Source organism: Loxodonta africana, chromosome 1, assembly GCF_030014295.1.
Source record: "Loxodonta africana isolate mLoxAfr1 chromosome 1, mLoxAfr1.hap2, whole genome shotgun sequence".
Classification (NCBI taxonomy): Eukaryota; Metazoa; Chordata; class Mammalia; order Proboscidea; family Elephantidae; genus Loxodonta; species Loxodonta africana.
The window spans coordinates 28155490-28169874 of record NC_087342.1 but is presented as its reverse complement, the minus strand read 5'-3'; the positions used below and the strand labels follow the sequence as shown (position 1 = coordinate 28169874).

General features: G+C 45.0%; 1 protein-coding gene across 2 annotated transcripts in view; it reads left to right on the top strand.

Moving 5' to 3' along the window:
• Nucleotides 1-12772, top strand: part of ADIPOQ (adiponectin, C1Q and collagen domain containing) — a 35048-nt gene extending 22276 nt beyond the window's left edge. Inside the window, exons 1-2 of one of the 2 annotated variants that reach the window (XM_003412909.4) lie at nucleotides 9768-11091; nucleotides 11977-12772. In XM_003412909.4, coding sequence (XP_003412957.1) covers nucleotides 10878-11091; nucleotides 11977-12500 — 738 coding nt within the window. In that variant the 5' untranslated portion in view covers nucleotides 9768-10877 and the 3' untranslated portion in view covers nucleotides 12501-12772. Of the gene's footprint in view, nucleotides 1-9767; nucleotides 11092-11976 lie in introns of those variants that run through there. The other variant, XM_064276171.1, reaches the window with a different exon arrangement.
• The last annotated feature ends 1613 nt before the right edge of the window (nucleotides 12773-14385 follow it).

Here is a 14385-nt window from a genome sequence, read left to right as displayed (position 1 = left end):
TGTAAGTCTTAGGTCTGTGCTTTAAACAGGTCATTTAACCTTACTGAACTCCAGATACTTTATTTATAAAATGGAGACAATCATGGCTAGGTCCAAGGGAAGAGTAAATATGATCCCTGGTTCATTCATTTATTCAACATTGTCTACCTTGTGCCAAGTGCTATTCCAGGTAGGAGGGGATACAACGATGAACAGGTAAAGCCCCTGTTCTCATGAACTTTACGTTCTAGTAAGGAGAGACAGACAATAACCCAGGCTAAAAATAAGTAAGAAAGTGCTACAGACTGGAGGGAGCCCAGAAGTCATGGCCCCCACACTCTCTGTTAGCCCAAAACTAAAACCATTCCAGAAGCGGACTCTTCAGACAAAGATTAGACTGGACTATAAGACATAAAATGATACTGGTGGGGAGTGTGCTTCTTAGGTCAAGTAGATACAGGGGACTATGTGGACAGTTCCTGTCTGGAGGCGAGATGAGAAGGCAGAAAGGGACAGGAGCTGGCTGAATGGACATGGGAAATATATGATGGAGAGGAGGAGTGTGCTGTCACATTGTAGGGAGAGCAACTAGGGTCACATAACAATATGTGTATAAGTTTTTGTATAAGAAACTGACTTGAATGATAAACTTTCACTTAAAACACAATGAAAAAAACCTATTAAATAATTTGACTATGAAGAAAAAAAACAACAGTAGGCAAAAGAGGACAGAAAAAAAAAGTGCTACCAGAAAAATAAAACAGAGTGATGTAATTGGAAGTTCTCTTTGTTTTCTCCTTGATCCAACCTACTCACTAAACTATATGGACTCTCATTTTCACAGTGTCCTTGTTTAAGCCAATGGGTCCTTGGAAAGGGCCTCCTGACCCCAATCTCAAGGAAGCATCAACAGCCTAATGTTTCTTCTCTGCAGTATTTGCATATTAGCAGGGGGCCAAGTCCTTGGATCACAGAGCTACCCTTTGCGGGTGGACTTTCAGGCTCTGTGTGACCAGTGGAGGTGGCATTTGGGGGCAGGCAGACATTTGCCCAGCCCCTGTTTCTGAATGTCTTGTAGATGTTGTTGCTGGGGATCCTGAGTCCTTTTGGGGGTCATGATTTAATTCATCAGAGTTTATGGCTTTCAAGAACTGGCTCTGATGCTGCCCTTCAAACACAGGACATGGGTTTGCCAAGAAAGAGTCAGAGATGGTGAACGCTGACATTTCAAGCTAAGCCTTCTAGGAACACCTAAGGGGGTGGCAGTCTCCAGTCCTTCAGGCTTCCCCAGCCCAGATCTGGGCTTTCAAAATACAGATTAAAAGAAAGAAACAAAAAACAAACCAGTTACTGTCCAGTTGATTCCGACTCATGGCGACCCCATTGTGTCAAAGTAGAATGGTGCTCCATAGCGTTTTCAATGGCTCGTTTTTTTGGATGTGGATCACCAGGCCTTTCTTCTGAGACACCTCTGGGTGGACTCCAACTTCCACTCCTTCAGTTAGCAGCTGGGTGCTTAATAGCTTGTGCCACCAGGGACTCCCAAATGCAAATTAGGTATATGTTTAAGGTGCTGGCAAACGGGCACACACACACACGCGCATAAGAAGTCAGCTTTCAAAATGTTATCCTGAATTTTAGAACTGGAAAATCTTGAAAGATGGTGTTCCAACTTCACATTCATGTAAGTTTTCTGCTATATTGAATTTTAATTCCATGTGGGTGGGGGTTCCATAATCTTCTAGAATTTAGGGCCGTCAAAGGTCTTCAATCTGGTCCTGCCCCCTACCACCCCCAGAAACTTCTCCTTGCCTCAGTCTTCAGAATTAATACACAGGGTCCTAACCAAATCTGGGGCCCAGAGCTGGAAAGCAGGAAAGCATCCTAATTCTTATCCTGCTGCAGCCCCTTCTGCCAGCTCTCTCTTCTGAGGTCCTCCATGTCTGAACGACATAATCCCACCCTTAATCATGTGGCGGCATTAAGCTTACGGGGCCTTGACTTCTTCGGGGTCACCTGTGGAGTGAGGGAGGTCTCCTAGACCACTGGGCAGCTTACATGAGGAACCTTCTCCCTCAGATGAAAATGTGTGTTGTTTTTCTGCTTGTGGTTCTGACTCTTGCCCCATCTTCTGCTGCTGTTGTAAGAGGCAAAAAGAAGGGTCAACATCTGGGAATGGGAGTTTTTTTTGACTGAAGCTCCACTTGGCTTCCCAAGCCCAAGCTGGGTTGCACCAGATTCCCTGGAGCAGAGGTCTGAGGCAGCTGCCAGAGCAAGGAGTCTGCCCATTGGTCTCTGGGCCTCACTGGGCTGGCCAATGGGAAAGGGCACTGGGAGGCAGGACCTGCTTGCCCCCATGGAAACCAGCTGCTGAGACTGGGCCAGCTCCTCTTCACTTCCATCCTGACTGTGGTCTGTGCATCTGATTCTGCATCAGTGGGTAAGCGCAATTCTATGGAAGTTCCAGGCCTGGGATGGGGATGAGCTCTCCTGCGGTGGAGCGTCTGGCTGGGATGTGACCAGGCTCTCCTGTCCATAGTGGGGTGGGAGTGGATACAGGTAAAACTCTGGCCAGTGCAGCTCTGGAAGAGGCAGAAAGGCCTTGGCCTTCTTCCTCATCTCTCCCACAGCTCCAAGAGAAAAAGGCTTTCCTGGGACCATCCTGAGTTATGCCCAGTTCAGCCCATGGTGGGGTGCCTACCCAGGGAAAATGTTGAGATGAGGTGAGGTAGGAGGGTTCATCCAGGGATGGAATATAATTAGCAAAAGAGGAAAAGGGAATAAATCACCTCTCGGCCTGAGCAGGTCAGGCCAAGGAAGAGGCAGATGAAGGGGGGCAGCTTGGGGAAAAAAGCCTGAGCTCTTACCTCAGACAGACCCAAGCCTGGAACCCAGCTCTCCCAGCAGATTCCATTCAGCAGATATTTATAGAGCAGATTCTAAGGGCCAGACACTGTGTTAGGCTCATGAGATACAGAGATGGGTGAGATATGGTGGCCTGCAGATCTGGGGACATCTGTAGACTAGGGGATGTTACACAGACATGGGGGTATCTTACAGGGTGGCTGAGAGGTTTGAATGAGATGGCAGATAGTGGGAGCTTATAAAAAATTTTATTTTTAAAGATGTTTTCTGGCAGAAGCAACTGGATCTGCCAGGTCTTTGCTAAGCCAAATCCTGCTCCTCCACCGCTTTGAGGCATCCTGGTTGTTTTTGCCGTAGCCCCAGAAGGTCAGAGTGGGATGGAATTCAGAGGTTAGGCAGGCCCCTCATGTGCCACAGCAGGTGGGTCCCTGGCCTGAGGAGGTTCTGGCTTTCAGGTCAGGCCTTACTAGGGGCTCAGCTGGCTTATTCTTAGCGACCCCGTAGGGGTAAGGCCAGTTCCTCCTGAGAAGTTTGGCAAGCAGAGGCAGTGGGGAGGTCTATGCTAGCAGAATATGCTCAAAAGAGCATGAGGGTGACAGCTCCGTTCATGAAGCAGAGCAGCAGAAAGGGGGACCTACAGCTTAATCAGCCGTCCTTGTTGCCTCCCTTCCTTAAGTCTTGAAGAGCCTTAGAAAACATGCAGGACTTGCTCTTTGTCCTGTCTAAGGTGGCTTCAGGGACAAATACTCCATCTACTTCCTTCTCAAGCTGGAGGACCAGTGGCCCTAGACTTTGGCTGAGATCAGAAGGCGATGCCTTTTAAAGAGTGAAAAAAAAAAAAAAAACAGTTGCTGTTGAGTCAACTTGATGACTCATGGCAACCCCATGTGTGTCAAAGTAGAACGTATAAGGTTTCAATGTCTGCTTTTTTTGGAATAGGTCACGAGGCCTCTCTTCCAAGGCACCTCTGGGTGGACTCGAGCCTCCAACCTTTTAGATAGCAGCTGTGTGCGTAAACCATTCATACCACCCAGGGACTTTAAGGAGCAGAAGCTTTCAATAAGAAATTCCTTCATGTGGAGAAAGAATGACTGTAAAAATGAGGTAGCAGGGCACCGTGTGTTACCAGTTTCTTGAGAGTACGAGTGAGCATGTGTGTGTGGGCGTGGGGGAGGTGGTTGGGCATGGAGATGCTGGCAGCCCACCCAGAGCTGGAGTAAAAGGTTTCAGGCAGTCTTCCCGGGAGCTAGATGGAGCTGAATTGATTCCTGGCTCCACTATCTAACGGAAACCCTGGTAGTGTAGTGGTTAAGTGCTAAGGCTGCTAACCAAAGGGTTGGCAGTTCAAATCTGCCAGGTGTTCCTTGGAAACTCTATGGGGCAATTCTACTCTGTCCTATAGGGTCGCTATGAGTCAGAATAGACTCGATGGCATTGGGTGTTTTTACTATTTAACAGTAGGTTGCACCGCTCTAAGTTGCTGTTATTCAAGCATTTTCACCTTTAAAAATGATGACTGGGTCTAAATCAATCCAATAGTTGTATGATCTCAAGTATGCATCTTAACCTCTTCAGGTCTCATGTTCTTTCATGCAGTGGAGTCAAATGTAGGACTTAGGGGGAGGATGAAATGAAATAGGGTGTGCAAAGGGCCTTGTGCAATTGGTACTCTAAAATATCCATGCCAATTTCAAAATGTCCTCATGTTCCTCACCTCATATGACCCATTTAGCAGATCAGGAAGCTGAGTCTTGAAGCTCCATGAAATGTATTTTAGAGGCAGTATGAATCCGTGGGGAGCTCACTGATATGGAAGTCAGAAGAACAGGAATCTCTCAAGGATCTTAAGGATCATTTCCTTAATCTCTCAGTTTCCCCATCTCTAAAATTGGAGTGATTTTTCTTTGCTTCATGGAGTTCTTGTAAAGATGAAAACAAATATTGTGCAAATGCTCTTGGTGTGGGAGCTGGCCTCTAGGAGGATCTAATCAATGCATCCACTTCCTTCCCCTCTGCCTCCCCATCTGTAAAAGCAGGGGTGAGTAAGATGCTCTCTGGGGTCCGTTTGGCTCTGACATCCGAGAATTTTGTGAACTGTGCTTTTATGCCCTTTCCTGCTGAGGGAGTTGGCACTGGGTCTGGTGACCTTCCCCCCACCCACCCCTGTTCTGCTCTGGCTCCCGCCAGTCCCACAGGACACCCCACTGGTGTTGCTACTGAAGTTCCAGTAGGTCAAAGTGGAATTTCTCATACTCTTTAACATATGAAGAGGAGAGATCATAGAATGGCCTTCAGGCCATCCCTTGCGTAATTGTAAGTTCGAACGAGTCCATGCTTGTGCGAGGTTTCCCACAACAGCCAGGGTAGTAGAAAGAGCTCGGGTTTGGAATTTCAGATCACAGCTCTGCTCTCTCGGGCAGAAGTCACCGAACCTCCGTGGTCCTTGGGTTTCCCTTGTGAGATTGAGTCCTGCCTCCTGGACGTGTGGGGCTGAAATGAGGTGAAGGAGATGATAGGCGAGCAGTGTGTGATCCATAAACATTTGAGTTTCCCTCTCTTCTCTTCTTGTGCATGTGTGGAACACCTTATAGCTTATAAAATACTTCTTCGTGCTTATGCTTATGATCAGTTGCTCCCTCATAATAATATTGTGAAATAGGCCAGGTAAGAATTAATATCCCAAATTTACAGGCAAAGAGCATGAGGTGGTGGGGGTAGGGGCAGGTAAGTCAGCCATCTAGCAAGTAAATGGTGGAGACAAGATGAGAAGTCAGGCCATTTGCATCCCGACCTGAAGGTTTCCCTCCATGTCCCTCACCATATGAGGAGATATTAAAAGGCAGCATGTGTGACCACATGTGGGCAACATTGATTAAGCAGTAAAGTCCTTACCTTCCATACTGGAGACCCGGGTTTGATTCCCAGCCAGTGCACCTCTTGCACAGTCACCACCCATCTGTCAGTGATTGCTCTGTTGCTATGATGCCAAACAGGTTTCAACAGAGCTTCCAGACTAAGATGGGCTATGAAGAAAGGCCTGGCAATCTACTTCTAAAAGTCAGCCAATGAAAATCCTATAGATCACAACAGTCTAATCCACAACCAATCATGGGGATGGCACAGGACCAGGCACTATTTTGTTCCATTGGGCAAGGGGTCACTATGAGTGAGGGCTCGACTCAACAGCTGTTAACATCAGCATACCTGATCACAATGCTGATTTCCTCCTGGGTCTATGCCTAAGAGTCCATTACTGGACTTTGGAAGACCAGAGTTTGATTTCCAGCTCCTCCATGTTTAGCTCTGGGATCTTGGACAAGTCACTTAATCTCTCTAAAGCCCACTTTCGTTGTCTCTAATGCGGGTACTATTTTAGTCATATTGTTGTTGTTAGATGCCACAGAGTTGGTTCTGACTCATAGTGACCCTATAGGACAGAGTAGAACTGTCTCATAGGGTTTCCAAGGAGCAGCTGGTGGATTTGAACTGCCTACCCTATGGTTAGCAGCTGAGCTCTTAACCATTAAGCCACGAGGACTCCATTTTAGTCGTTTTAGTCAGTGCTCACATTTACTGGCACAGACACCCTTCTAAGCATTCCACGCCATCGAATCCTCCAACAAACATATAAGACAGAGACTTGTCACTGATAGAGCCTGTGCCCCTTATTCTATTTAGCCCTGTCTCTTAACATGATTATGAGAACTGCATGAGATGTAAAATGAGGTCAGGACTTTCCGATGGCATTCTACAAAGGCAAAGAATTAAAAGTGGGACTTAATTTAGCTTCAGGGTCCATGTGAAAAGTTTCTTTATAGGAATGACTGAGTCTTAGATTACAGTCCTTAATTTCATTTAATGATGTTTTCCCCTATAGAAATAGAAGTGTTTCAAAATCATAGTGTACAATTGCTTCATCTAAACAAAATGCACAAGCAATTTTGTAATAATATTTTTTTAAACTTAGACACCTCTACACAGACTTTCAAGTTTTCTCAGTTGCTGGTTTTCCATCCAGAATTAGGTTAAAAGACGATCTTCTTCAAATAGATCCTGTTCTTAGCATCAAAAGCTTCCTAGGGTCTAAGCTCATTTCCCTTCCTTTTTCAGTACCTTCACCCCATGCCCTTGTCATGGAGCCCAGACTGGCCACTCCTATCAGTGAGGAAATCTCTCCATAGCACTGAAGTTTTGGAGGCAGAACGTCTTCCCCTTGGGGTGGGAGGACGGGATCTTGATTTTTAAAAGAGTAAGAGGGACCAGAGAACTCTGGAGACCATGTGACTCTGCACTCCCTGCGAGGAGTCCCCAATCACCCTTTATCTTTGTGACCCTCCTTAGCGGCCTCCACCATTTCACATAACCTGGATTCTCTCTCCCTGCAGCCTCATAGATTCTTCCTCTTTATCTCTGGAAAAAACAATCCTAAAGCCTCTCAGAGGTCTTCTCACGATTTTTATTGCTAAACACACAAGGAGAAAGGGCAGAGGGGACAAGTAGTGGGAAAGTTTAAAGATCCATGAAATCTTAAAAGTCTCGGAACGAGCGTTTTCCCTACGTACAAAAGGGGCTTTGCTGGTCTCTCCTGCTTGGCTTCTCATCCAACTCATTGCTTCCTTCTTGTCTTGGGACACGCCAAGCCTAAGCTACCTCTCAGTGTATTTCCAGCACCTATTGAAAACACAGGAAAACCTGGTGGCATAATGGTTAAGTGCTACAGTGGCTAACCCAAGGGTTGGCAGTTCGAACCCACCAGGCGCTCCTTGAAAACTCTATGGGGCAGTTCTACTCTGTCCTATAGGGTCACTATGACGGAATCAACTCGACGGCACTGGGTTTGGTTTTGGTTTTGGATTATTGAAAACACTCTCCTGAGTCCTGCACACATCCAGTGATAAAGGCACTCATTGATGGAAAGAGTGTATCCTGAATGGAGACTCACAACAGCTAAGGGACAGCACCTGTCTGTCCGCACCTATCTCGTCACTGTGGGTTTGTTTTTGTTTTTTTCCTTCATGTCTTTCTCCTCATATTTGCCTGCCAGTCTCATTCTCAATTCCTACTTTGCATATCAGATCATATTAGAACTTGGCATTTGATAAATGATGCATCAAATCAATAGGGAAGAAAAAGATTAATTAGAGGTATTTATAAAGCTGGTCTGAAAACGGGAAAGTCATTTAAGAACTGTAGATTACGGATTACACACACACGCACAAAATCAGAAATTAGAGAGCAAATTTCAAAATATAGCAAACCACAGAAAAGATAGAAGAAAAGAGTTACCAAGCTGTAGCATGGATCAGGACTGCTTAATGCTTAGAAGCAAAGAAAAGATACCACAGAGTTGACTACAGACAAACTAAAACTCCTATACACCTAAAAATTAGGATAGACAAAAGGATAAACTGCAGACTAGAGGAAGTAGTCACAGCATACATGACACCATGCTAATATAAAGAGCTTATTCAAATTGATTTAACAAAAAACAGGATTCCTAATTAGGAAAAGTGACAGAGCAGTAACAGAGAAAGCACTAATGAGGAAATTATGTTAGCAAACTAGGCTTTAATAAATGTCTAACTCACTAATTATCAAGTAGTACGCACTACAGCAATGAGGGACTATTTCTTTTGCTCACAAAACTAGCAAAAAAATTTTTTTTATGATAATACGCAAAGCTGGTGGAGGTAGTTAAGATAGGCCCTCTGACACACACTGACATACCACTAGGCAACAGTGTAACATTGCAGTTTGGCAATATGTATCAAGAGCCTTAAAAATGCTCATACCTTTTGGCCCAGTGACTTCTAGGAACATAAAGCAATGATCCCCAATTTTGGGAACAGCTATATACCTAAGGATGTTTGTCACAGATCATTCAATGTTTTAAAATGGAAATACATGAAAAGTCCAACAGAATGGAAATGGTCAAGTGTCTTTTGGCTGTGTCCACTTGATGGATGATCACACAGACATTTAAAATGGTGGCTCTAAAAACTAGAAAATGACAAGGCAAAAATAGGGAAGTAAATTTTTTATGGAAGGTATAATTTTTACTATGTTTAAAAAATAAACAGGAAAATTCTTGGAATTGGGGACTTTTTCCCCCTGTAGTTTCCAAAGTGCTTATATTACTGTTTGTAATGAGTATACACACACAGTCATATGTGTGTGTATATATATAATGAATATGAAAGATGAGTTGGTAGTGTCACACGGAGAGGGCAGTATAGAACCCCAGGTAATGGGGCAGAGGAGTGGGATTCTAAGCAGGTATCATGCATGTCTTTGGGGGTAAGATTGCCAGTCAGGGTCTTTCCTGCATCCCTCACAGAAGAAGCTGTACCCTGAAGTCAAATCCAGCTCTGAAGACTTGATGTAATCTAGAGGAGACAAGCAAATTGATGGAAAATAGTGACTCTTTAGTGACTCTTTAGGGTAAAAAAAAAAAAAAAAAAAAATTACATATGGGCTGTGTTTTGTTTAGAATAAAATTCTTTGGATTAAACACCTTTCAAACTCCACAGGCAGTTTTGGTGATACCTCCAGTCCAGAATCCTATGAGCCATTTCCTTCTATGCCTGGTTTCTCCCACCTTCCTGCTGAGAGAGGGATGGGGAGACTAAGACCCAGGCCATCAGATGTGGTAGCCTAAGGTCATCCAGCCATACAGAGGCAGACCTGGGTAGGGAACAGAGTCCCTATGACCTATAGAGGACCCTCTTCTGGGAAGGGGATGTGAAGGGAAACTCCTAAGACAGGGAGTCGGGGCCATCTGTGCTACTTGAGCTCTTTGCTTGGCTCCCAGAATATGTATTTCAAATACACTCCACCCTCCCTCCTTCCTTCCCTCTTCCTTTTTTGTTCCTTTCTCTTTCACTCTGGCCCTCTCTTGCTTTTCCTTTTTTTCATTATACAAATATTTATTTAGCCCCTAGTCTGGCTGTTGGAGTCCCTGGATGGTGTAGACGGTTAACACACTTAGCTGCTTACCAAAAGGTTGGAGGTTCAAGACACCTTGGAAGAAAGGCCTGGTGATCCACTTCCGAAAAATTAGCCATTGAAAACCCTATGGTTTTCTACTCTGACACACATGGGGTCGCCATGAGTCGGAATCGGCTTGATGGCAATGGTACTGGTAATGTGTTAGGCATTGCCTCGAGATGCTCCTTAGTTTAGCTGCAGAGAAGGGCAAGCAGATTGGAAATTACAGTAAAGTGCAAGAAGTGCTGTAATTAAGATAAACGAGGGCACTTGGAAAGTACAGAATAGGAACAACCAACTCAAATGGGGGTGGGAGGATAGAGCTTCCTGAAAGAGGTGACATCCAAACAGTGTCCCAAAGGCTGCGTAGGGAAAACTAAGGGTGGTCCAAACAAAGGGTCAGTGGATATTCTTATGAAGCAGTGTGCCTGTGCTTGTCTGTGTAACTCAATGTGAGTGTGTATGAGTGTGTGTATGTATGTGTATGTATGTATGCTGCCAAATGGTCAAACATGTGACCCACGAGAGGGGAAGAGGAAGAAAGAGAACGGGAGGGAAAGAAGGAGGAATAGAGCCAGAAAATGAGAGAAAGGGAGGGAGAAAAGAAAAAGAGGGGAGTTATGGAGAAAGGTTGTCTAGAATTGAATGGAGCAATCTGGGTCTCATTCCTGGAAAACTCAAGGGACGGATTCTTGGCAAGTTGACTCTTGGCACTTTCCCCACTCCTGGTCCTGTGCTCAGATATGATATGAGGAAATGGAGGAGTTTCACCCCTGCCCTTCCTGAACTCACAGTTCTGCTGAGGAGAAGAGATTATGCACAGGGAGCAATACTAAATATTGCAAAAGTCAGGGCAGAAAGAGATCAAAGTGGGCTAAAATAAAAGTCTTCCTGGAAGAGGTGCATCTTGAGAGAGCAGTTCTGAGGCAAGGACTCTGCTGAATGGACGGAGTCCTGCTTAGGTCTTGACTGGGCGTGTTGTGTGGGTCTGCCTCTCGTCTACCTCTCCGTGGCTGACCCTGTAGGTGTAAATTCCAGAGCTCAGGATGCTGTTACTGCGAGCTGTTCTGCTGCTACTAGCCCTGCCCAATAATGGTGAGAATCTGGCGACCGAAGGGCCTGGGGTCCTGCTTTCCCCACCCAAGGAGCGCTGTGCAGGTTGGATGGCAGGCATCCCAGGGCATCCTGGCCACAATGGGACTCCAGGCCGTGATGGCAGAGATGGCACCCCTGGGGAGAAGGGTGAGAAAGGAGATCCAGGTAAGGACTAGGTCTTTGGCTTCCTCCATCACAGACCAGGCTCCTGGGTAGAGGAGGGCTTCCGCTGCTGCATATGGGCACTGCTTTCTTTCCCAGACACGGAAGAAGCAAAGCTTTTTTATATGACCCATAAATGATCTAAAGTGGGTCCTGGGTTCTTCCAGTGGAGAAACTGGGGGGAACCTCTATAACTAAGTACCCTTTGACTCTGCTCTATCCGCATCTCCTTGCCCAACCCTTTCCCATCCCCATTCATATCCCTATTGCCAATTTGTTCATATTCCCATTCTGCTTCCTTTCCACTTAATTCTTAGATTTTTCCTTCAATGGAATCCAACCACACTTACTGTATACCTCCTGCAGGATACAGTCCTGCTCTAGGAGAACGCTTGATCTAGTTAAGAGATAAGTCAAACGCCCAAGACTGTCAGAGGCTGCTACAAAAATGTTCACTCCAAATATGTCAAACTGAATGTAAGCAAATGCCCAAAGTATGGAACCAAGAGAAGGTGCACTTAGTACTGACCTGTGTAATAATGAAGGCTTCAAGGAAGAAGCAGGGTTTGAGCTAGGCAGAGTAAAGGAGTGAGCACATTCCAGACAGAGGGAATGGAAGAGCAAAAGTAAAGGGCTGGCAGGGTGGAGGGTCCATTGTGGAGCCATATAGAAGATAAGGTTAGAAATGAGCTTACGGGAGCCTGCTGGGCTATTCTGAGGTGGTTGTGGAAAGAGGAGGTGGCATCCCTCCCCTTTTGGGAGCATCCATTGGTCCCTTTCTCTGTAAGCCAAGCATTTTGCAGGTGGGGGTCACAGGGACAGTGCTTTAGACTGGAGCCAGCCTAGGAGTTTTGTTCCTTGTGGTCACTGAGGTCTTCTCGTCTCTAGGTCTTATTGGCCCTAAGGGTGACACTGGTGAGACTGGAGTGACTGGGGTTGAAGGTCCCCGGGGCTTCCCAGGAACCCCAGGTAGAAAAGGAGAGCCTGGAGAAGCTGCTTATTCATACCGCTCAGCATTCAGCGTGGGATTGGAAGCCCGGGTCACTGTCCCCAATGTTCCCATTCGCTTTACCAAGATCTTCTACAATCAGCAAAACCACTATGATGGCTCCACTGGCAAATTCCACTGCAACATCCCTGGGGTGTATTTCTTCTCCTACCACATCACAGTCTACATGAAGGATGTGAAGGTCAGCCTCTTCAAGAAGGACAAGGCTGTGCTCTTCACCTATGACCAGTACCAGGAAAAAAACGTGGACCAGGCCTCTGGCTCTGTGCTACTGCATCTGGAGGTGGGCGACCAAGTCTGGCTCCAGGTGTTTGCAGATGGAGAACAGAATAATGGGCTCTATGCTGATAATGTCAATGACTCCACCTTCATGGGCTTCCTTCTCTACCATGACACCAACTGATCACCATTACCTCAGAGCCTCCACCAGACCAAACAACCCAAAAGTCAATCAGAGGACAGCTAGCAGGTTTTCAGCGTAGGTAGATTGATTTTACTATGTAGTCGTAGGGCTCTAAACATTATTCATTCATTTACTCATTCATTTATGTACTCGTTCTTCAAGTACCTTTTTTTTTTTTTTTAATCATATACTATGTTTTCAGTCCTGAAGAAGACATGATCCTTGGTATCAAGGATCTTATTATGTAGTGGCAATAAAAGGACTTGACGGCACTGGGTCTGTTTTTTTTTTTTTTTTTTTTTAGTATTTACTAAGGAGTTTCTCATACATGACAAGATAGTAACTGACCAAAGGCCGTATTTTACAGCATTACCTTATGCTCATTGTCTCTCTTGATGTTCATACCAAATCTATGAGCTAGGCAGGGCAGATATTATTCTTTGGCTTTTATGGCTGTAGTTCTGAGGCCGAGAATGTGAAGTGAATGTCTAAGATCACACAGGTATCATAAGACAGGGCTGGACATCAAACCCAGGGCCCCGGACCTTTTCCGCTAGACTCTGCCCTTTTTTAAGTGTACATGGTGGGCCTCTGAATTTGCCTTCATCAGGGCTTAAGCCTTCCCCATAGTAGACCTTCTTCAGAGAAGATGGTTCTATGAGGTCCCATCTCAGCTAGATTTCTCAGTGTTCCCTGAACTGCTCTGTACTTTCTCTTCTCTGTGTCTTTCCTCATGCTCTTCCCTCTGGCCTGGAAATCTATCTCCATCTCCATATGCTGAAATCGGCCCTGTCCCTCAAGGCCGCCTGGTCCAGAAGTTTCTCTGATGTGGTATCTCTTTCCTCCAAACCTTCCTTTGCACACTGCCTTTTGTGCCATTCCACGTTTTACCCTGAATGAGAGTCCTGGGTATATAAGACCTTTCTCCTACCATGCTGGGAACAGCTGTTGGGTAAGGACTGTGTTCTTTCACCTCAGAATCCCCTTGCAGGACCATGATAAATGCTTGGTGAAGAGAAATCTCTTAACTCCTATATCTACCCAGAATTAACTCCATTTCAGTCTTTCTATACAACCAACCCTTATCCACAGAAACGTTTTCATTTTAGGAACTCGTGGTATTTAGACACACAATCTTTGATTCCATGCAACAGCTTAAATCTTTTCTAGTGAGGTTAGAGACAGCTGTGCTTTCAAGAATACTTAAAGATTTTTCCATCAATGAGGTAACCTGAGCCTGAAATGCAAACCCAAGAAGAAATTTGGAAGTCATTCTTTCCCTGAGTACGGACAGGGTCTGGGAAGATCTGGGCTCCCCCGAATTTATTGTTCTGTAAGAGTTATAAGTTGTTGATGGTGTTACATATTCTCTCAGGAGGCAGTTTTGCACATGATACTCTGGTTTTGGCAAAGGGGAGTTTAATAGCATTCTGTGTAAATATAGAAACGGAAAATCCATTATTTGTTTACAGTTTTAAATTCTGGATATCCCCTTTTCTATGTGAATTGCTACTCATTAAATGACTTTGAATTCTACATATCAAAAGCTTTGCCTTTTGAAATGCTTATGTATCATCATTTCCTACAAATGAAGATACTATTGAACATTAAAAGTAAAGCATTTATTTCATGTGGCTTTTGTTTCCATTTTTAAAAATAATTTATTTTATTCTCTTGTTGTTGAGAATGTACACAGCAGAACATACACCAATTCAACAGTTTCTACATATACAATTCAGTGACATTGATTACATTCTTCAAGTTGTGCGACCATTCTCACCCTCCTTTTCTGAATTGTTCCTCCCCGTTAACATAAACTCACTCCCCAAGTTTCCTATCTAATCTTTTGAGTTGCTGTTGTCAGTTTGATCCCATATACGTAGTT